The following is a 23,645-nucleotide window of genomic DNA, read 5'->3' on the forward strand; positions in this document are numbered from 1 at the left end:
TATATATAATATAATATAACATAACATAAGCCTCAATTTCAGTCTGATTAAATTGTATTTTCAAACTCGAAACAAAAAGGGCAAAGTGTTTACAACGATGAGATTTTATTGAGTAAATATTACTGAAGAGTATAGATTTTTGAACTCTATTTAAGAGATACAATTCTAAGATGTATTAAATGAAAGCTATATTTTTCTTTGCAATTTGGTTGGATATTCCCTGTGTCCTCGGTCACAGGTGAGTTCTCCTGGCAGAACTTAGTAAGCAGTGCGACAGCTTCAAGATGCATTTAAAGAAGGAACTTCGACATATTTTTTTTTTTTTTTTTTTTAAATACTTCTATGTACAGTAATTGCATGTTTTATTTTACATTTTCTACTGACTTGTAATGGCGCTTTAACTGTACTTTAAACCTTGTTGTGAAAAAGGGCATGCGAACTGTGGAACAATTATGCCCTAAATATCTGTTTGCATCTGGCTTTCTGTCCTCGTGTCACAGCAGTACAGTGACCCCCCCGCCCGCCTCCTCTGTGTCTGAGATTCAGAGAGTAGACCGTAATCATGTGGACATCGGACATCATGTAACATTGCACTTATCCACTTTTGCACTAATTGGTTGACAGTGTGTAGACTTGATAGTTTTTACACCAGTAAGTATGATTTTTTTGTTATCTTTTATTTACCTGAAAACCCAAAGAAGATGAATGAAGCCATTACTAAGAAAAGTGCGACTTTATGTGACTAAATATTAGTTACACAAATTTCAAAACACCAGCAACAGGCGTTTACTTTTGATATGATTTGAGAAAATTGAAATTTATTCTTCAATTTGATTATATGGTCCTATGGTAATATGGTTTTGTAAAGAGCTCATATTTGCAGTTGATTATGTAATAACTGCCATTTAGGGCATTGAGTGCCCCCTATTGTTTCAATAAAGGCGAAGACAATTTTTTTATTAATTATTGTTGGTTTGGAGCAGATTTTGCTTCTTTCGCTATGCAATTTTTTTTTTATTTCAGTGAGACCTGTTGAACAGGTGCAACGTATACATTATGCAGTGTAACATGGCGTGCAGGTTCATTTTATGTGCACAATGTGGGGAATCAAATTAGCTAGAAATCACAATATTACATGTGTCCCGTGTCCACAGTGTATGTTGACTCTCAGTCAGCCAGACGGGTGTCTGCTCCCGCGGGATTGGGACAGTGGGACAACAAGAGCAGGATTTAAAGTAACTCATGCAACATTTTTAGACTGCAGGCGAAATGGTGCATGGCACTGTGTGTTTATTTTTGTTTGTTTCTTGTCAGGCCGAAGGTGTCGTACTCGCGCTGTGTGGACTGTGGGTTGTTTCCCAGTGTATGAAAGTGATTCAGTGTGTGATTATTTGTCAAATACAAAATGACGAGGGGAGTTATCGTGACGTTGATTTATAAGAGTTTATATTCAATTTCAGCTATTATACATTTTTATCTGCTCTCTTGTTAGCTCCATAAGATGGATGGATGAGTTGGTTTTAGAAGGTTTTCTTTTTGTCTATTCCTTCCTCTATCCCTGCTGCTTTCCTGCTGTCTGAATACCTGCCTTCTGCTGCCTTACTTTGTTGTTTTTTGACTTTTCATATTCCAGCAGTAAACTGTATCAGTAATCCTCTCCCTTTAGCTTTAGCTCTGTTTGATACTAACTGCCCATTGTCACTTCCTGTGTCCTCTGTTTCCTTTTTTTTTTTTTTTTTTTTGGTGACTTACTTTTGTAGTTGCATATAAATGTACAGTTCTGTTATTTAAAAGAATGTTTTGTCCACTAGTGTTACTACTTTTTGTAATGTCATTTGAGTTTGTTTCCGCTCCAAGATATAAAAGGGTCTTGGTTTGTAACCCATGTTATAGTGCTTATCTTCCTGATTTAATATAAACAATAAAACTCTATACTGTGTGATGCCTTGTGTGGTTCTGTTGTTCTAAAATATCATAGGATGTGGTTGGTTTTCTGGCCAGTAGATGGCAGCAGTGTGGCGTAACAAATTATACATATAGGAATACATTGTGCAGCGAAATCTCTGTATGATGACATCATTTTAAGTCTGCTTTTCTTTAGGTAATTCTTACCATCTATTTGGTTCCACTGATCATTGGTCATCCATTGATTGACGGACATTAGCTTATTTTTTAAACAAGCAGGCCATCATTTCAAGAGACCATCAGCCAGATGGTGTTTTTTCAGTTTAATTAAATTCACCACATGAAATAATATTTTCCCTCTCGTCTGCTGTGATTTGTCGTTAATGCTCTGCCAACACTCGCAGAACCACATCATCAATCTTTCACTGTTCTTCTTGAAAATGTAAAAAGGAAAAATCCTATAGAAGTTTCCCTTCAAGTTTTGTCTTTCTCTTCAGTGAAACATCCCTGACCCTGATGTGTTTTTATATATAAAGTAGACAGGTGGACATTTAGTTGGTATTCTTGCTGCGTCCAGCTCATCAGAGGCCACCAGAAAATGTCCTTCCAGGTGAAACTAATGCGGGGATACGCTTGTTTACCAATGTCCAAATTGGAGTCAGATGGTTACGATTGGATGAAAGTTTCTCTTAACTAGTAACTCTTTTTTTTTTTTTTTTTTAATGCATTGGACATATGAAAAACCTATTTGAATTCTGAATTGTATATTCAAAATACATTTTTCACCTGCGGCCTGAATCCACTTCTGTAAATTTCAAAAATGATGGTTCTCAGTTTGTAAACATAGGATTTATAAATCTGACTTTTAGTGCCCAGCTGGTGGGAACCGCACTCTCTGCGTATGCACACACACACACACACACACACACACACACACACACACACACACACACACACACACGCAATATACACATAGGAGTGTGTGAGGACAGTATAGTCTGGCAGATGGGTTGTGTAGGCTCCTGGAAATCGGCCAAAACAACAACACACAGAGTGAGGGAGCTGAACCGATAATCACAGTCATCAGTCAGAGAGCTGGAGTTGGTCCACAGAGTGAGTCTGGGCAGGTCAGCATGCCAGCCTCAAATTCCTGTGTGTGTGTGATAATCATTTTCCTAAATTATTAATGTTCTCAGATGCTGTAAAAGGTTTGTTTGCAACAGTGACTTTTGTAACCGAGCTGGTCTGTATTTCAGTGATATTCACATCATAAACTACCAAATGCTGTTTTCCATTTAAAGCTGCATCAATTGTATTATGTAAGCAATGGATCAAAATAATGTGTGTAATATGTAAGAGGTCCCATGTGGTGGACAAGCCCACAATTAATCATCTCTTGACTCTGCAGTTTTCATCAGATATATGGAGCGTTTCCGCCTCCTTAAGTTTATTGTTTTAGCTTTATGGTGGGCAAGTTATTATTGTTTTGGTTCACTCTTACTGATCAAATCAACCACGTTTCCAGCAACAGGCAACTGCTTTCACCAATAGGCTGTGATAAACTCACTACACTATCTGCTAGGGTGGGGCAATGTTAAAATTCTCCAACCGGCCACCATCAGCCTAGTCTATATCCACAATGTTCCACTTCCAGGGTTTCCGCAGGATATTCCCCCGGTTTCCTTTCTTGTTCTTCGTGTTGGCGTTCTAAACTCCGGTGGATTTATGAGGACTACGGTTAACTGCTCCTCAAATCTCTGCAGGTTTACCATTTTTTCCGGACTTTAAGTGACACTTTTTTCATAGTTTTGCTGGTCCTTCTACTTACAGTCAGGTGCGACTTATATATAATTTTAAATGTTAATTCATGCTGAAAACATCACCGTGTACAGCCCCGAGAGAGCGCTCTAGGTTTGTGACAACTAGATGTTGCTCCTAATGACAACTGAAAAATACTGAACACCAACAAGATGGCCCCAAAAAGAAAATCCTTGTCTGCGGATTGCAAACTGCATACAGTAAAATATTCAGCCAAAAACGGTAATCGAGTAGCAAAAAAAAAAGTTTGTAGTGAGTCAGAAGCTTGTGAGAAACTGGCAAAAATGTTACGCATACTGCAATGAAGAAAACAAAGGAAAGTAACCACGGGCTGAAAGCACGATGGGCAGAGCTGGAGGAACGGGTCCACAGATGGGTGCTTGAACAACGGGCTGCCGGGGCTGAGAGGCTTGTCAACGGTGCAGTTACGTCGGACAAGTCGGAAATTAAAACAGAGCGTTAAATGGTGCGCATAATTTGAAAGTGGCATGCCATTTATACTCATGTAAATTGTATACCGATACACATGTGATTTTGGTTGTGCGTTTGTCTTCTACTTCTTTTTATTCTTTCGTCTTCTCTTGAATTACTGTCATAGTGGTTGCTAAAAGGTTGTTTAATTTGCTGCCCCAGATATTTATCTACCACAGGAGTGAAAGTTTACAGATAAATAATATATATAATGATAAATTCAATTCAATTCAATTTTATTTATAGTTTCAATTCATAACAAGAGTTATCTCAAGACACTTTACAGATAGACCACACTCCAGAATTTACAAGGATCCAACAGTTCTAGTAGTTTCCTACAGAGCAAGCAACAGTGCGATAGTGGCAAGGAAAAACTTCCTTTTAGGCAGAAACCTCGGTCAGACCCAGGCTCTTAGTAGGCGGTGTCTGACAGGCCGGTTGGGGTTAGTGGAAATAACAAAAATAGAAAAAATAGTGGTTTGTAGCAGTTCTTTGTAGTAGTTCATGGCATAGCAGGGCACTGTGCGGCATTACAAGGCACAGCAGGACGCAGATGCTATTCATATATATAATATAACTAAATCACTAAACCACATCACGTCTTACTGTCCTTCCTGTGTGTTTTTGCTTTCTTTTCCTTTTTTCATTTGGTTCCAGTAAACTTGGCTCTGTGCTTTTACAGTTTGCAGTGAGGAGCGTCCTTGACTTTCACTGCCCTGACTGTGTTTTTACCACGTTTTGCTGATGTTTATGTGACTGAGTCCTGCTCTCTCTGTGCTGTTCACAACTAATGCCACCCAGACCCCTTAAGAGAAAAACTGAAAGCTGCTACCAGAAATTCAAAAAGTGCTGGCATCAGCAGAGCTGCCTAACTCTTCTTTTGCTGTTTGAAACTCAAACACACTGTGGAGTTACTAATGAGCTCTTCTGGCATCAATGTTATGTCTTTGAGAGTGAACAAAGAACAATCTCTTTAAAAATCCACTGTGAGGCCTAAAGGCTGCCAAGCCACCGCACACGCACCTGGGCGAATATATCGGCAGCCGCTGTTGCAGGTTGCTAACGGTGGCCGGTTGGATGTATGTGTTGGATTATCATATCGCCCAAATCTACCTGCAGGTTTCCAGCTCCTGTCACATTCCTTCCACGGGAGGAGAGCAAAGGCCAGCTCCTCCAGAGATGGGTAAGCTAGGGCTAGCTAGCTAGCTAGCTGTCTTATCCCTTTCTAGAGCTAGCGCTGCCGCTGGCCGCTAGTTTCTTTAACCAGGGTGTCACTAAAGCATTGTGGAGTTAGTAAGCTAGCTAGCTAACTAGCTAACTTTCAAACATTTCATTCCATCCATGTTGCAGACACTTTTGTAAAACGGACAATTTCTTTCACCTACATATACAAATAAGACAGTTTGGGTTCAGGGACCTACAGTAGCTCTTCCCCACTGCGTAGGAACCAACTCTGGATGCTATGAGAGTTTAGTGTATGTTAGCGCTCTGTTCACTCTTAGGTGGGAAAATACTTCAGAAACCCGAGCCAAGTTACTCGAGATGGCAACGTATCAGTTAGTCCTCATCCGAAAAAAGCCCTTTTCTCTTGTAATGTTATAAATAACAATGATTTTGCATATTTTCCCTATCATTATAACACAAAAACTAACCAGCTGCAGAACAACGCTGTTTCATTTAGCTTTAGCCTTAAGCAAAAGCTAAATTAAATTAAAGTCTTCAAGCACTATGTATATGCACACTTAGCAATCAAGTTCAGGTATGTTCACGACCCCTTTTACAAGTTTCTTATTTTAAAACAAGTTGGATAAAAAAAGTACAAAGGCAGCCAGAGACACAATTATGAGCAAAATTGTATTTTGTTATACACATTGCACTTTTGTTAAAAAGAATAAACTGAACTGAACTTACAGAGCTAACATTAGCTTAATTAACTAGCTAGCTATGTGACGCCTGCTTTTCTTTACCTCTGTCTGAAATCAAGAACACATTGTTTATAAAAAATACTGAAAATGTTGATGCTAAATCTGCGTAAAGTGCACTTTCATTCTTGCATAACACAGAACGTTTAAACTAAGGGGGCTGGGCAGAAGTAAATGATGATGACTGTTGGTCAAGTAAGTTTTGACTTGTTGGTTCTGCTACGTGAAAACTCCAGCGCATTCACTAAGGAATGAACATCTGCATCAAGTTTCATAATCCATCCACCAGTTGAACCACAGTCTTTGCATTCCCTCCAAGCAATCATTTAAGAGAGGAGTTTCATGTAAACGTCTGTTCACTATAACGGCTAAAAACCTCCTCAGTCACACTACCGTGTAAATACTGATCGGTATTTTTAGCGTGCTGGGACTCAGATGGCGGAGCGGTCACTCTGTGTGTTGTGTGTGTTGCGAATGATTGAAATAATTTTAATACCCCACAACAGGAGCAGGATCAGCGCTGAATAGACTCAAATAAACCTCCTTCCCAGAACAGAAGGAGGGGCAGCAGCATCTGCTGCTGTTATGTTTAATGAGGACACTGGACGAGCTGTTTAAGAGTGCTGCCTACTTTACTTTCAGAAAACCGGAGCTCTGCATTTCAGACCAAATCAACTGTATCTCACGCATGCACCGAGGCACCAAAAATTAACACAAGTTTGGGAATTACCAAACTAACAAAGATCAATTTGTCCTGAATAGACACAACAGATGCTTGTATTGAGATGTTGATGAGTGTATCTTTGACTACCGTTGGCCACTGACATAAACACTGCGTGTGTGTGTGTGTGTTTGTGGATATTTTTGCACATTGCTAAAGAGGAACACAGAGATAAGTTCAGACTGGACTGAGGCAGCAGATGTTTCTCATCCAGATGTCTTGTTTAAACCAAGTCTGACGGCTTACAAGTCGGTGTGAATTTACAGGGAAACGCCATCCTGTTTAATACCTCAGAGTGGGGATATCCTCGGACATTAAGGCTCGGTTTCACAACCATTTGAACCCAATCGGAATAGAGACCATTACGGTTGATGAAATTATTTCTTTCTGAACCTGAATGTGCAGCTTACAAACACAATATGGAACCTCATACTAACGTGACCTACAAGACAATAGTTTGCCTTGAGCTTGTCATGTTGCCGTTTTCTCACTTAAAGCCATTGTGCGTAGTTTTCCCCATGAGAAATCCCAAGTACCACCCCAACCTCTTCTCTAGTTCACACAGTTGTTTGTAGCAAGATGGACTCTTCAAAAAAAGTCATCTTCGCTTTTGTGCGCGCAAAAGTTGCTGACAACAGAATTTTCTGGACATAGTCATACTGAGAAATACCGAGAGAGGTGTTTGGAGCTGATATTCTTAATTAGCTTTGTAGCAGCTCATTTGGCAACGGCTTGAATGGAACGCAAATGTAACGTTATGCACTAAAGCTTTAATTAGATCAATTGAGAGTAAGTAATTTGTTCACAGTAAAGGTCATCACTTTGACTGTCCTCACAGTGAATGTACACTGGTATTCAGAATCAGCAACGGCTTGTTGTGAAGTATAGGTTTGTGCATACATGGCATTTGATTTGGTGCAAAACAATAAACATAGTAAAGTATAAAGACATAAATAAAAAAATAGAAAATGAAAAAAGGACAATTAAAAATATATTTACTTAAAGAGTCTGTTTCAGATGTGCAGGAATGTGCAAAATATTGTCAGAAAATATGTGTAAGAGGGGAGATATAATATGCGTAGTAATAATATGCATGACATCAGGAGTGGACCAGGATATGAGTCAGAGTCAGGGGGTCCCGGGCCTTGTTGATGAGGCCAGCTGCAGTCGGGTAGAAAGGGTTTTTGAGTTGTGGGGTTTTGGTCCTGATGGACCACAGCCTCCTGCAGGTGTGGAGTGTTTTAAAGAGTTTGTGCCCGGGGTTAATCTTGAAATCCAGTCCCAAATCCAAAATATTAAGAGTCTGGCATTGAGGGGGGGCACCAATCGTGCATTTGAAAATCTCACTGCACACAGTTGGATAACACTTCGACCAATCACAACAACACACGGGGGGACGGGTCCAGAGCCACGTACGCTTGGCTTACTGGTAGATGAGACTGTCTGTGTAAAAGTCAAACATTTACTTTCCTGGATTCTGGTAAATTTTCCTGCATCAAGTTATGGTGCCAATGTTTACATTTATGTAAAGGAAATTATAATAGGTTTTTGGGGTGGCTTGCACTGGCCAGTTTTGATTATTGGCTCCCTGTTAATTACGCTTTTGGCAGAATGTCATACATTTTACTTCAGACCAGAGGGAGGGATCCATATCACAATAAAAACACGCACAAAAAATATATACATACACATACACACACACACATGTATGTATGTGTACGTACATGCATGCACATACATCTAAACGTAATATATGTTCATTAAATTTTGTAACTCTGCACACTCTGATGATGACATTTAGTTGCAGAAAGTGTACTGATTAACTCGTCCAGCCAGTTGAAAGCAGCATGTGGCTGTTTGCTTTCTGTACATAAAGTGTGGCTGCAGATGTTCAGCCTGTTATACAGTATTAAACAGTGCAGTAAATGTAGTGGATGGTATTTACTAGAGGCTTTAAGTGGCTTCTTGCGTTTGTTATTTTCTCCTGTGGGAAAGCGGTTGGTGAAATGACCATAGTGGTAGCATGTAATGAATAGTTTTTATGACGAGTTTGGACAACACATACTTCATGAGTCGACTGCTTGACTCCACGCTCTGGGATGCAGCGTTGTTTTTTGGAGTGTTACACACTGTGTAATTCTCTCATACCTTCCCACCCGCTGTAAATCAAAGCCCCTTTGTTCATACATACATCAAACCTTCCCAGCCTCTGCAAGCATGCCTGTTCTCTACGTGGTTCAGCTCCAGCCGTTAAGCCAGCGCCACATCCAAAACGTGTCATAACATCACATCGATGTATACGGCAATGTGTTGCCCAGGTGACAGACAACAGCTTGAGATGAAAGCAGGAAGTGCCCGCAGGGTCTACTAAAGACTTTCAGGCTCTTAAAACATAAGAGCATGTCAGCCAGCGGGCCGGGCACGTATACTACACTGTACCTTCACTTCAAATGCCACCCATGATGCATGATGGGATTGTGCCATCTCATTGGACGTGTAGACAACCATAGATTTCTCATTCTGTAATTCATTCCTTTCTTTTTCCGGTGTCTTCTTTTTTTTTTGTCACATGTGGGATAAAACGAAACAAATATCATCAAACTGCTCAAAAGAGTCTTAGTGTTCATAAATTCACAGATATGTTGCTTCAGACGATTACTATTTTTCTCTCCCAATGCTTGATGACCTGCATCTGTTCTGGTTACACATGCTGTATAGTTTTAGCCAAACACGCAATGATTAAAATTGCACTTTGACATTGCATACCCAAACCAAGGATTATGATTAGTTTGCATCTGCTTTCAGATCGGCAATCATAGGATACCTTTCTATTGAAAAAAAAATACTTAAAAATATATTAAATGAAATATATATACAGTTAACATGCGCCAAAGAGACATAAATTGATCACAGACAGATGCTGCATTCATGCACTGTCAGAATAAATGAAGAAAAAAAAAGACTTCCTGACTGGGAACCATTGCCACCACAACCACAACTTACCACAACTCAGACAGAAAACAATTCTCTCATGTGGTTTGTAACCATTATTTGCTATTATGGAGTTAATTAGTTGTTTTGCAAAAAGGTTGTTGTTGTTGTCCTGAAAACACTTCGCAACACATTTCTGCTGCTCACACATAACCGGCACCACTATGCTACCGCCTGGCTTGTTGCACTATTATATTGACTGTCTATAGTATGCATATTTGCACATTTTGTACTCAAATTTTGCTGCTCGTATTTTCCTCATTGTATATGTCTTCTTATTTTTACTTTTTCTATTGTTTACTTGAATGTTATGTTTGTCTGTGGACCTAATGGGTTAAATATGTCTTGTTTCCACCGTGGGATAGAGGGAAACGTAATTGCGATCTCTTTGTATGTTTTGCCATGTGAAGAAATTGACAATAAAGCAGACTTTGACTTTGACTTTGAAAAATAAAAGGTTTGAGGGCATATTTCTCTAACTGCAGTCTTTTTTGAAAAGTTTATTTCTTAGCATCAACCCTGGTAAAAAGTCAGGTAAAGCATTATTATAGTGGTTTTAGGGAATGTACTGGTGCGGTCCCACGTCTGGGGCAGGGGGGGGGTAATCCTAATAAATACATTTTTACATAAAACACATACCATCTTCTTTGTAGCGTCCATGTTGTTTCCAGACTGGGTTGGAACACACCGAAGTTGTGAAAAACAACTTCCCAACTTAGGAAATGGGACCGTCCGAGGAGCAGCGTGACTGCACCGATTGGGTCAAAGCTTTACGAGTTGCTGGACTCCATCTTTACTGAACTGCTTTCACCATGTTGTGGGTGTGTGTGTACAACTACTACATACAGATTACAACATAACAGTAAATCTGCACGTATGTGTACGACTTTGTGTCAAACAGCGGAAAGACAATGTCAACAGTCACTTTATACTGCACTAAACTAACTGGCCAGTACCTCAGGACATAACATCATGCACACTACACTGTTGATTTGTTACGGTTTAGACTGATGTTCTTTGCAATCCATCATAATGCTTCTCTTTGCTCTATGTGATGCAGAAAAAAGTTTTATTTTTACCCCACGTTACCACTGTGTAAGTTGAAAAGACATTCAAGGCCCTATTTTAACAATCTAAGTGCACGGCGTAAAGTGATTGGCGCAGGTGCGTTTAGGGCGTGTCCAAATCCATTTTGCTAGTTTGAAGGGTCCGTGTACTAGGCGCATGGTTCAAATGGGTTGTACTAAGTGTCTTCATTAATTCATAGGTGTGTTTTGGGCGTAACATGCAATCAACCAATCAGAGTGTCATCTCCCATTCCATTTAAAAGCCAGGCGTGTTTGCCAATGGTGCATTGATATTATGATGGTAGATTTGCACCGTAATTTTTTTAATGTGTAATCTTTTGCATGTGTGTGTGCTGCTGCGCGTCCCCGTGTGTAACAAGCATAGTGTGTGTGTGCTGTGTACGTGCCTAGTTCAATTTTACTAATGCGCTGTTATAATAACAACGAAATATTGCGTTACTGACTTTAGACCAGGTTTTTGTTGGTCAATGGAACGATCACTTCCCACTAGCTCAAGATAGCATTACGCCAAGAATGCACCTGAACCCACCTCGTTGTAAGACCAGCACACCCGTGGGTGCACAGATGGGCGCAGGTGCATTTGCTATTGAAGCGATGTGGGCGCGGGACGGGAGATAGGCAACTGCATTGGTCTTTAACCAGCAAAGACACTTGCGTTGGGCTTTGCGCCACACTGCACGGGTGCAAGGTAGGGCCTTATGTTTGAATTAGGTCAAACAACTTGAGTTAAATGTTGTGGGAGGTGTAGTCTAAAAAAAGAATCACCTCTCTTTGTCATTACACTGTTTTAAAAGACAGAGAATGGACTGTGTCATTAGGTTTACAACAGAATGGTGAAACACCTTGACCACCACATGTCACACTCGACTCTTAACGAGCTCGTTAGTGTTAACGAGTGACAGCCGGTGCGGAGTGAACTTTAGTCTCTTCTAGTTCAACTTTAAAGCAGATCTTGTCATTATTACATTAAGAGCTCTGAAAGAGGACCAGCGGAATTTTAAATCTACTGTATTTCCAAACCAAACAACGCGTTATCCTGGTAAGAACATGTTTGATTTGTTGTTCTTTGTCTGCACGGATACATCTGAACCAATAACAAGCTCTCTCGGCCCCACTAATGTAATATCTGACTTAATGTGGGGGCGGACCTCAACATCGACCAACTGCATCATTTTATTGAATTTTTTTCTTCATGTAGGAGTTAAGGTAAATGAACGTATGCAGACCCAGCCCGGTCTCATGGCTATTCTTAAAATGGAGATGTTATTAAATCTATGGATTCATGTACAGATACAGGATTTTCTCGTTTTGTTCGTGTTGGTGATGCACAAATTTTAAACTAATAAATGACAATGGGAAGCACCTTTTGTGATAACAGCACGATCACGGTGGTGGGTAGTGTTGAAAAGCCCCAAATCTGCATAAGGAAGTTGGCTGGGGAGGTGGATGGGTCAAACAACACAGGCTTATCTTTTCAAGCCCTGATAACTTATGGGACTTTTACTGTGTCAAAAGTGTCTGGAATACAATCAGTCTACGTTTAAGCATCCGGTCAATTTTCAACATAAACACCCAGTGCAGATTCCTGAGTGATAGAACATAACTACACTGTTTTAACACTTAAAGTACAGCCACAAATCTCTGATCCGTGTCTCTTTCATAAGTGGACTAAATGGAAGAAACCATTGAACTCTTGTCAAACTACTTAGAAGTACAAGTAGGCCAGACGCTCAGCTTCTGAGACGCTCCTGGTGTTGTATGGACAAAACGATGGAACAAAACCAAGACGCAACCAAAACGTGCCACATTTGAACTTGGTAGAATCCAGGCTTGAGTGTTAGACACCACAGCTCTCATGACATTCATAATGTCTATTGGAAATCTCTCCCCCGCTGCAACTACCACAACCACTAAGGTTTAAGCAAATAAAAGGCAGATAACGGCACCAATATGCCAATGAGTGACAACGTTTGAGGTAAGCGCTAGCTACTTTCATTGGAAAAGAGTTGGTAACACTGCTCTGAACAAAGGACAGAAAGAAAATGGTAGCTATTTTGAAGGGAATTGACATAACTTGTTGCCATGTTTAGTTATGTTTATTTTGGGCAAATTTGGAAATTCTTCAAAAATTGAAATAAACTCTAATGTGTTTCTTAGCTGCTCTTGATGGATAATGGATACACAATTTAATCTCCAGTTACACAACAATATTTCAAGATTTAAGTTGTTAAGTTTTCACCACACAACCAACAACCCGCTTCAATAACTTCGTCAAGCCTTTCATCAGTGCCGGTGAGTGAAACCCAGTCCAACCATCAAGTTCCACCAGTCATAAGGACCGGCTGCCAAGCTCAGTAAAACCCTGATAGAGAGAGAGAGGTGGGACGGACACACACACACACACACACACACACACACACACACACACACACACACAGACAGACAGAGGTGTGTGGCACTATCTTTGTGGGGACCTGTAATGTTTAGCCCCATAGTGGAAGAAGGAGGAATGGACTCTGGAGTTCTCCACCTGGTGACTTGATTTATTTCTTCAGCAGTCACAAGGGATTGCAGCATTGCCAGAATGACTTATTGACATAGAACATTGACATTCCCATTTACTGGACATAGAAAGGTTAGCTTAGCATGATACCACATGCTACCCCAGATTTATATGAAGGCATGGGCTAGCCCCATGACAGGACCCATCATTGACGTAATGCATTCCTTAGCCCCTTTTACCCTCACCTTAACCATCACAACTAAAGGCCTAACCTTAACCCTAACCATAACCATAACCATAACCTAATCCTAACCTTAACCCTAAAACCAAGTCTTAACCCTCGAACAGCCCTTTAAACTTGTGAGGTCCAGCATTTTGGTCCCACAAAGTCGGGACCCCACAAGTTTGCTGGATTCCCGGTTCTTGGACCCCACGGATATAGTTAAACAAGACCACAGACACAGACACACACACACACACACGTACCTCCTCACTAATTTCTTTGAGGAGTGATAAAGTGTCTCTTCGGCTCCTATGGCCTCTTATGACAGAACTCTGTAGGCTGCCAAAATCTCTTTCACACACACACACACACACACACACACACACACACACACAGAAAGAGAACATACATGCATGAATGTGATGATTACTGTAAACACTGGGCTATCTGTTTCTTAGTAACCACAGGAAGCACTAAACAGTGAAACGTGTTCAGTAAAGTTAAAACTATGGCAAGGACAGATGAAAACGGCTCGACAAGCCGAGACAAGCACAGAGACCTCGGAGCACTTCACTAATCATTTAATATTTGCAGGTATAGAGGAGCCACTCACTGCTGACGCAAACACGTCTATGAAATGTATGGACATGAGTCCATGTATGTGTTTACTGTCCGGATGCCACTTGGGTCCTTTCATTGTGAACTCTGATGCAACTAAGAAATTGTTGTGGTGGTAAACCTATCTACCACCTGAGTGGTAGTTAGGTCCCAAAACACAGGACTTTTAAACAAAAGAGCACGCTTATGTCCCAGAAGAAGTTAAGGAGAAAACTCCAGACTTTCATCAGGGGAACAGATGTTAGTGTTCTGGTAATGCTACTTAGTGGACCGGTGTTTTAACCCAAACAACACTTGTTTTCTGATCCAAACAGTCATTTTAGGGCCTGAACTTAAATGACAAGACCGCTGTCACGACCGTCCCCTCACAGTGACCGGTAGCCCTTTTAAAGTGACCTTATGTTGGCTTAACAAGTGCAGTAATTTCGGAGGATATCATACAAATAGTTATGCATAAAGTTAAGTACAAAGTACAGTTTTTATGTAATTCCGCATACACCGTCCTACTGCCACAAATGCTCACTAGAGTACCAAATGCGAATTAATCCGCCAAAGAAAATAGTCCCCACTTAAAAATGCACTATTACATTTCCTCCTGTTAGTTTGATAAAAACTTGTCATTTTTAAATGAAACTTTCTATTTGTGACAGATTTATGTCATCAGTTTGAACTAATGGGCTTGTTGCTGAGTGCCACAGATCGGCCTGGGAAATTATTTAAGTAAATGGACTTACCAGCTTGTTTTTTCTATTTAAGGGACTGTTTGACAACCATAAAATATATAATATTGTCACCTTGATTTGTTGAAGATATGGTTCGATAGGAAAATGTTGACATTATGTCAAGCAACTGGAGTTTCTACTTGAGATAAGTATTGTACTAGTCTTTATTCCATGATGATTTACCCAACGTATTTGTTATTAAGCATACGAGACAACGGGACACCCTGAGTGACAGATGTGCTCCCGGTATCCGCTCGGCTGAGTGCTGCTGTCTGTCGGATGTAGGTGTATGACGCCGCAGGCTCATGTTGTCTGCAAGTCAACATTTGTTGGTTAGTAAATCAATCCTTAGCATCTGTAATGAGCTTCAAATGACTGCACCATTACGACCTGTGTGTGTAAGTGGTCTGATACAGCATAATGTTCATGGCTACATCAACGTGTGTAGTCAAAAGCCGGCTAACAAGTCGTAACAGACCCTGACAGGGAGACAGATAAGACTGCTCTGACGTCCCTGCTGCTCTGTTTCCTCTGTTATGTCTGCACGGCTCCAGATGATAGTTCAAGGTTGTGTGTTGAAAGTGTGTTAGAGCTCAGATGACTTATCTCTGCCTTGGCTGAGCTTAAAGGGACTGCGACACACCGAGGTGGAGACAGAGCTCCGAGTTCACAGAGAGGCCATGTGGTTGCTAAGTCATCCCATTTGTCCTGCGGCACAGAAAACACGCTAAAAAGGGATGTTCAACTGGAAAGATGAGTGAGACAAAGGAGATGCCTGAGGGATACCGTTTCACTTAGCTCACTTACCAGAGAGTTGGGATTTTAACCCTCTGTTTATCCTTGAATCAAATTAACCCATTTTCATATATCAGTGTCCTTTTAACTACCCAAAATAACATGATTGATTCCACACAACGCTCTTTTGGGTGATTTTGGGGTGTCTTGTTCAATTTTATAGCATTTGAAAAACAAAGTGAAGTGTTTTTGAAATAGTATTGAGTAAAAGTAAAAGACATATTCCAGTCCGTGATTATCATCAACATCCATTCCTTTTTTACATTTTAGTCAAAAAATTCCTAATTTCTGCTTTTCTATCTCAAACATTAGGTATAATTTCCTTATGTATTGACCATAAATCCCAAAAATAACTGTAAAACTAAAGTTAATAGATGATAAATGTTACGTAGTGTTGAAAACATCAAAAAATGAAAAAGAAAGCGTCAAAATTGTTGAAAAAAGGGACAAAAATGTAAGAAAAAGCTAAAAAGCATCTACAAAATTGTTGATTTTAGTTTTTGACGGGAAGACAACATGAGGGTTAAGACTTCCAGGTGAAACGGGCAAGCCGGTATGGAGTGGTTAACACCCAGAGGTGTACGGACATGTAGATGAGGTTGTTCTCCCTGAAGGGATCACCTGGTGAGACGATGGTGTCACAGAGCAGAGGAAGGTGAGGAGAGGTGGACGGGATGTGGGAAGAGAAGACGAACGAGTAAAGAGAGAGTAAGGCAGCCTGAGGTCAGAGAAACCTTGAAGTTACACTCAAAGACAAGCATCATACACGTAGATAGATATATAATAGTATGGAAACTACAGTGACAGTCAATGAAAAATATAAAATACCGTTACTATAAGTGATAAACTTTCCCCTAATCCTGTGATGCAATCTTTTTACTCACCTGGAAGCACAAAACAATCCTCAAATTGATTTTAAGTCGAATTTTTAAGTACTTCCAATCCCTAATATTAAGGGATATTTAAACTATTAATGGATTAATCAATTTTTTTCATTTATTTTTGGTCATTGGGTACATTAGTATAAAAAATACCTTGTTCCTTAGAAGGTAACTGAGAAATTCTTAAGGTACTCTCAAAAATGACAAATGAGTGGATGTGATGAATCAAACCTCTGATGCTGACTTCAGGTCGAGGTGGATTCACTCGTTCATGAGTCCAAGCCCTTCCTCAGTACACTGGCCCTCTAATCTGAACTGGCTGAGGAGTCTCACAACCTCACAGCTTAAAAACACATTATCACCTAAATCACTAGATTCAGTTTGTTTTTTAATCCCACAGCCCCTGTGAAGCAGCTCTCCTCTCGATCTCTTCACCTCCATGCTTTCTGTGGGAAACGCACAGCATGTGTGTCACCTCTGGGCTCTGACTGGAGAAAGGCGTGTTCAGGTAGAGAGAGAGAGAGAGAGAAAGAGAGAGAGAGACTTCACACAGCAGCCAGGGGCAGAGGACTATGTGGAGTACTGCCGGTGGCTCTCTGCGCTTCTCTTCCGTACATTGGACCCGTTCGGACTGACAGGAAGACCAGAAAGAGAAGAAACACCTTCTGGAGCGGAGCCCGGAGTGCTCTTAGCGTGCAGGACTGGGCACAAGTGAGATCACCTGACTTATATGGAATAATGGGAATCACGGCCATTGTGTTTTAATGTAAAGGAGGAACAGCCAAAGGGAACTCCGCGTAAAAAGACTTCACTTTGTTTCCTGCACCTGGATCTTCAGGAAAAGATGTTACCGCGTGTCCCGAAAGAGAACCCAAACTGATGGGATGTGTTTTGGGAACTGAGGAACAGCTGTTTGGATAGACGAGCTCTGCAGCTGAGAGAAGGAGAAAAACAAAGTTCCTTCAACGGGTCCCCTTTAAAAAGAAGGAAGAATTGAAGGGTTGGAGCCCAGCAGAGAGTTGGATATGGGTGCTGTTGCTTCTGGAGTCCGTGTGTCGGAGCCTGCAGCGGGGATGCACTGCGCATCTGATCCGCGACGTTTCACTCCATGATGCGGGACCGAAGCTGCACCTGACAACGAGAAACCCGAATCCAATCCACAAGGATCTACCATGTCCTCACTATTGACGAGGTAAGACTGTGGAAATGTCTCTCTCACATGAGAACTTAATTAGGATGATTTATAACAAGTGTTCAGCTTTGAAGGGAGGTGATAAATTCCAGAGACAGGTTGAATTTTTCTTTTCCTTTTTTTCATGAGTTCTCTACTGTGATTGAGTTGAATTTCGAGCTGTAAATATGTTGGTGACTCTAAATATTTACACTGTCTTATTTTGCTGGCAAGGAGCTGCAAAGCCTTGAACATTTGTTTTGCAGTATAGTGAAGGATGGGAGGTGATACATTCCAGGAACAGTTGAGGTTTTTTTCCCCCAGTTGGAATCTGTTTGTTTTGTGCTTCACTTTATCAAAAGAACTGCAGGAACACGTGGTGGGCTAAAACATTGTTTGTGGGATTGTTTGCATATTTGCAACACGGCACGTATTAGTTGACTTTTGCATGAACGAAACTTCAATGGAAGCCTTTTAGCTAATCCTGTAGTCGCCTGTGGTGTGTGAATGTGTTCTCTGGGGGCAGAAGTCACCGCCGTTCTGCTGGAAGCTCCTTCCTGCCAGCGGGTGAGGTAATCCTACTGCCATACAGGCTCTACGTTCCCCCCATCCTGCTGCACTACCTTTATCTCCTAAATGTCACCGGCTATAAATACCCTGCTCATTTTTAATCTAATCCCCATCCCTGCAACAGAGAACACAAACACGGGGGCCTGCAGGGGCCCTGAATCTCTGCTCAAATTGAACCCTTGATTCTTGTAAATCTGTCTCTTAACATCACAAACGTACCTTGACCTTACCATGTCTTCCCTCCTGGTCCTCAGGATCACTCTCCTCGGTGGAAACAACACACACTGACATTTCTGCACTTTGCAGGAAAGCCCTTTTCCCTTTTATGGGCTGCATTTGCTGCAAGGTGTCAGGACAGATGTGTCTGTCTGTCAGACGGACGCTGTCAGCCTGGCTGGTCTGTAGAAGGAGAACGATTTGTCTCGGGGCACATTTTCTCTCTCCCTGATAACTCTTTGGAGGAATGTTTGTTTGGGAAGGAGCCCATCGACCCCATGAACAGATTTAATCGGCTTACCATGGAACACTGAGCATATAGCTTCAAAACGAGGACTCTAATTTGGTGTTACATGCCATGATGTCACTCTCTCTTGGGGGGGGAGAGTTTCCATGCTTTTCTTTCCCGTGGATGTGAAGCGCAAGACATCAGTATTTCAAAAAACTGACTCTCTCTGTTAACTAATTGTCTATTTTATAATTTTCTAAAAGCCCAAATAGTATGGAAACTGTCTTTATGTACACACTCTAAGGTACGTTTTTGTACCTCATAGTACTGTACCTTATAGACGTAAGAGACTCTTACTGTAATGGGCCCCAGCTGCACCCGCAGTAGTCATAGAGTAGCTTATATACTATATACCTTTTGTCTGGGTGTATGTTCAATGGAAAGAAGCCAGTGAGTAACCCTGTCACAGATGTCCTAATAACTCAACGCAAACTTCCAGAATAGAAAATTAATTGATTGATTTAGTACAATGAATGGGAAGAATAACAGGGATTGGAACAGGTATCACACTCGTTTTTCAATATTTTTTTTTCATTTTGATATTTCCAAGTAGGAAATGAAACAATTTATGATGGCTGAATTCCATTTAGCTGCTTCTGTTTCATGGTCCTGGGATTTTGCGTGCCAGTGGTAACACGCCTTTCTACTATAATGAGTCAAAATGTTGTGAATGCTGTGAAAAAGACTGATTGGGAAAAAATAACTCACACACATTGTTATTGTACAAAACCTGCAATACCACAACTCTTAGACTAACAGAAGGTTTACACATAAAAACAACAGTCGCAATCGCAGTTGCTTATGTTATTCATTCTTAAAAACAGTTGGAAGAATCCCCCTCATGTCATCATGTCAACATCCTGCAGCTCTAAATACTGTGTCCCGGTCACTTTGAACCAGGTTCGGACCTTGATGGGCTTGTGTACGCCGACTTCTGCCCTCTGTCAGAGAAAATGAAGAAGTCAGACAGTTTCAAGGTTCAGTCAGATAAGAGTTTACTGCTCTGTGTTTGTGTCTCTTTGCACACACCCGATGAAAAGCATGTACTGTTTGAAAGGTTTGCTTCAGAGCAGGATTAGGGGTTGTGTTTTTTACCCGGTTAAGAGTGCTCAGTGTCTGTTAGCAGGATGTTTTAAAACACTGTGAAAGAATTTCCGTGAAATTGGTGGTGATCCAGATCTGGGACTTTGCCATCGGAGCATTAGTGGTTCTTAGCTGCAATTATGGAACTGATGGAGACTAAAACCTCAGACCCTCCCAGTCCAGTGGGCACAGGAGGTTCAAGACCAGTGTTTCAATTTAAAATTCAAGTGCAAGGTGTATTGCGTAAAGCTTGACAAGAAGTATTTTTTTAAGATTTCCATACAGCCTTCAATGTTGATATACATTAGGTAGAAGACGCCTTAATTATGTCTGCCTTTTAACATTCATTTATCACGTTTTGTTACAATATTACTTGCGTGCATCTCTGCTTGTTTCCCGTGTTGCTACCGTGACTGTAGATGACCCGAGAGGCTCTGCTTCAATCAAAGTGGCTGTGAAAAGTTAATCTGATAATCCCTGAGGTATGACGGTGTACCAAGGTTGTTCTCCCTGTCGTGGAAGGAGTGAGTTAAGTGCTGCGAAGCGAAGTGAAGGGATAAGAAGTAGACCAGGACCACGGTAGAGCAAGAGGCTAAGTCTCTAGACATAATGGCAACAACAAAACCAGCAAGACAATACCAATGTCTGTCTTTCATTTAGCCATTTACCACAACAGTATGGGTTGGTTTTTTTATCTCCTTTTTACTTAAAATTTTCTCCACCCTAACCCCCCCCCCCCCCCCCCCCCCCCCCCCCCCCCCCCACACACACACACACACACTTGGGTTTGTTTTGTCAATGCGTGCTGGCCGAGGCCACTGAGCTTTTGATTGTTGCCCGCCTCATTCAGAGTCACTACAGACCCGGGGGGGTCAGAGCTTACCACAGAGCTCTCACACTGAACATCTGTTAAGGGTTGTGTCAATCCATTCACCAGCGTGCTCCATATAACCATCAGACCCTCCACCAGGCTCAATCCAATACGCTGGGTGGGTCACAGCACAGTGTCAAGGCGGGTCAAAGGTTAGGACCCGCCCCTGATTGGAAGACGCTTTGCCTTTTCAAACTTGGTGGGTGTGCAGACAATTGTAAATGGGGGTCACCATACAGAAACACTTAGCCTAAGATCCCACACAAAGAAAGTGAAGGAGCAGTGATCTCCAGTCAAGTGTCTCCTGTGTTGACGTGACTCATAACGGGTCAAAGGACACCTTCTCACCTGCGATGCACTCCTAATCAGTGCACCGTAATTGCCTCATTGTAATTGCATGATTACAGCATGGAGCCTTTGTTTATTTGTTCAGGGTGGGAATGTGAGAGCTACCTGTCTGTGAGGGTGTGTTTCAGCAAAGCTTTGTGAGTTCAGTCATTACAGAAGAATTATCTGGAGAGCCTCTTAACGTCTGCTGCGAAGGCTGGGTGGAGACTGTGTTGCCATGGGCTGGGCAATGTAAGGATATTATACGGATATGTGAGACCATATGTCGTCTTAGAAGTTGAATATTGTATCATAATAAGGGATAAGTGTTGTTGTCTTCTCCTTGTTTTAAAGGTTGCATTGCAGCGAAGTGAACTGAACTTACCAGACTAAATAGCTGTACTTATTCATTGTATCCAAATTTACTGATGATTATTTATCTAAAAAGCTCATTGTGAAAATATTTTGTGAATGCACCAATTGTCAATCCTACAATACGGTCGCAATATCGACATTGACGTATTTGGTCAAGAATGGTCTATATCCACAATGTTCTTCTTCAAGGATTGTTCATGTGCCGTGGGGATTTCGGCCGAATCCCGCTGCTTTCGGCCAGATGTCTGATTCCTTCCCCTTTCGTTGTATGGGAATTTTAAACTCCGATGGATTTCTGAGGACTGCGGTTACCTGCTCCTCAGAACTCTGCAGGGTAAATCCAGACAGCTAGCTAGACTATCTATCCAATCTGAGTTTTAAGTTGCACAACTAAAACAAACTTTTGAACATACACACCAAAACATGTTTATTCCTGAGGATATATCGCAAGGCTACATAATCGACACTGGAGCTTAACGCTTCCATTGTCGATTGTGATTGGTTTAAAGAAATGCCAATACACCAGAGCACGTTTTTCTCCCATCCCAGAATGCTGTGTGAACCAGCCAGGCCCTCCTCCGCAGCGCTGTGGAGGAAGGTCTGGCAGTGCAAGAATATTGTGATATTTGATTTTCTCTTGATATTTCCCAGCTCTAATGTGTCAGTAGTTAGGATTTTAGTGGGGGTTTCATCTGTGATGTCCATCATAAGACAACCAGAGTTTCTCAGCCATGTCCAAATCTGCATCCAAATACTGCACAATTGGTGATAGGAATTAATTAGATACATGTGCAATGTATTTCCATCACATCAGTGCAAATGGTCATAAGAAAACAGCATGTTCAAAAAGGCCAACAATTAAAAAATGCTTAAATGTTTCTAGATCAAAAACTTGAATTAACAATTAATAATGTACCAATTAGTTTCTTGATGAAATGTGTGTCCGTGTGTGTGTGTTTGTGTGTGTGTGTGTTTTTGATTTGTATTGTCACTGTGTATATTTTTATAAGAGGAATACACTAAAAGAGCAGTCTAGAAAAGCCTAGAAAAACATAGAAAAGTCAGCCAACGTTAATAATTGCCCATCAACAGCTCTAAGAGCCCAAAGTAACTACTCCAAATTTCCTGCTTTGTTGGTGCAACATTCAAAGTTTAGTGTTATAGAAAAAAATCATTAACATTAGAGAAGCTGGATTCCGACCCTCGCCCTATCCTTCATGTATCCACTACCTGTGTACGTCAGTGGTTTTAACTTTCCTCTGTGGAGCTCCAGACTGCTCCACTTCTCACCCCCACGTCAACGTTGTGTCTTCTCGCGAACAAAAGCATGCGAGAAGACACAACCCTCAGCCTGCACTGAAATTCCCAACCCTCCAACTGGGATAGTCCTCCCTCTCTGTAGACTCAACTCTTGACACTCCTCCATATTTCTTTCTTTAGCTTCTTACAAACCACTTATGCACGTGAGCCTCTCTGACGTTTATATCCATATAGTTTTCCTCTCCCGTATGATGTTTACACTGAGTGAAAATAGACATCAAATCGTGCTAAACTGTTGCTTTTGTATGAATGTTTGAAGGGATATTTAAACATTCAATATACTTAATTCACTAAAGTCAGATGATATTGCCTCGTCACTGTTTAAATATTTGTGACACCCACAGACACCCAGGAAAAGCTGACCAATAGCATTGATTAATCAAAAAGAAAATTGAAATGACTTGATATTTGGAGTACATTGTGATCTCACAAATACGTTCGGGAGACGTAGCCTCACGCGGTCCTCTCCGCGAGCCTAACATCCCACAGAACACGACCCTCACCCTGTACCTCCCGTATCGTCAAGCTAGGGAACATTTGATTCAGTGATTTTTTTTAGTGAATTCTCTGTAAATCTTTTAGTTTGGTAAACGTCAGAGAATATTTTGAAAAGTGCCCAATTTCAGAGCCATGTTGAGATCAGAAGCTAAGTGGCCCATGGCTTCAGCCCCTTTCTGGTATTTGGTTAATGATGATGAAGAGTAGTTATGTGTTGTTTGAGACGGGCGGGGCTGGGTTTTTTCTTCTTCCTCGGTCCTGAGAGCA

The 23,645-nt window shown here is 41.2% G+C and overlaps 1 protein-coding gene and 1 long non-coding RNA gene across 2 annotated transcripts in view; both read left to right on the top strand.

Annotated features, from left to right (window-relative positions):
- The first annotated feature begins 6 nt into the window (after positions 1-6).
- Positions 7-1,973, top strand: LOC117942025. Its single transcript, XR_004656048.1, has 2 exons — positions 7-891; positions 1,525-1,973. It is a non-coding gene; the product is annotated as an uncharacterized LOC117942025 (long non-coding RNA).
- Positions 1,974-17,207: 15,234 nt separating this feature from the next.
- adamtsl5 (ADAMTS like 5) overlaps positions 17,208-23,645 on the top strand; it is a 32,944-nt gene continuing 26,506 nt past the window's right edge. Inside the window, exon 1 of the mRNA XM_034887923.1 lies at positions 17,208-17,850. Within this exon, the coding sequence (XP_034743814.1) occupies positions 17,831-17,850 (20 nt within the window). The 5' untranslated portion in view covers positions 17,208-17,830. The remainder of the gene's footprint in view (positions 17,851-23,645) is intronic.

The sequence above is a fragment of the Etheostoma cragini genome, chromosome 1 (genome assembly GCF_013103735.1).
Source record: "Etheostoma cragini isolate CJK2018 chromosome 1, CSU_Ecrag_1.0, whole genome shotgun sequence".
Lineage (NCBI taxonomy): Eukaryota > Metazoa > Chordata > Actinopteri > Perciformes > Percidae > Etheostoma > Etheostoma cragini.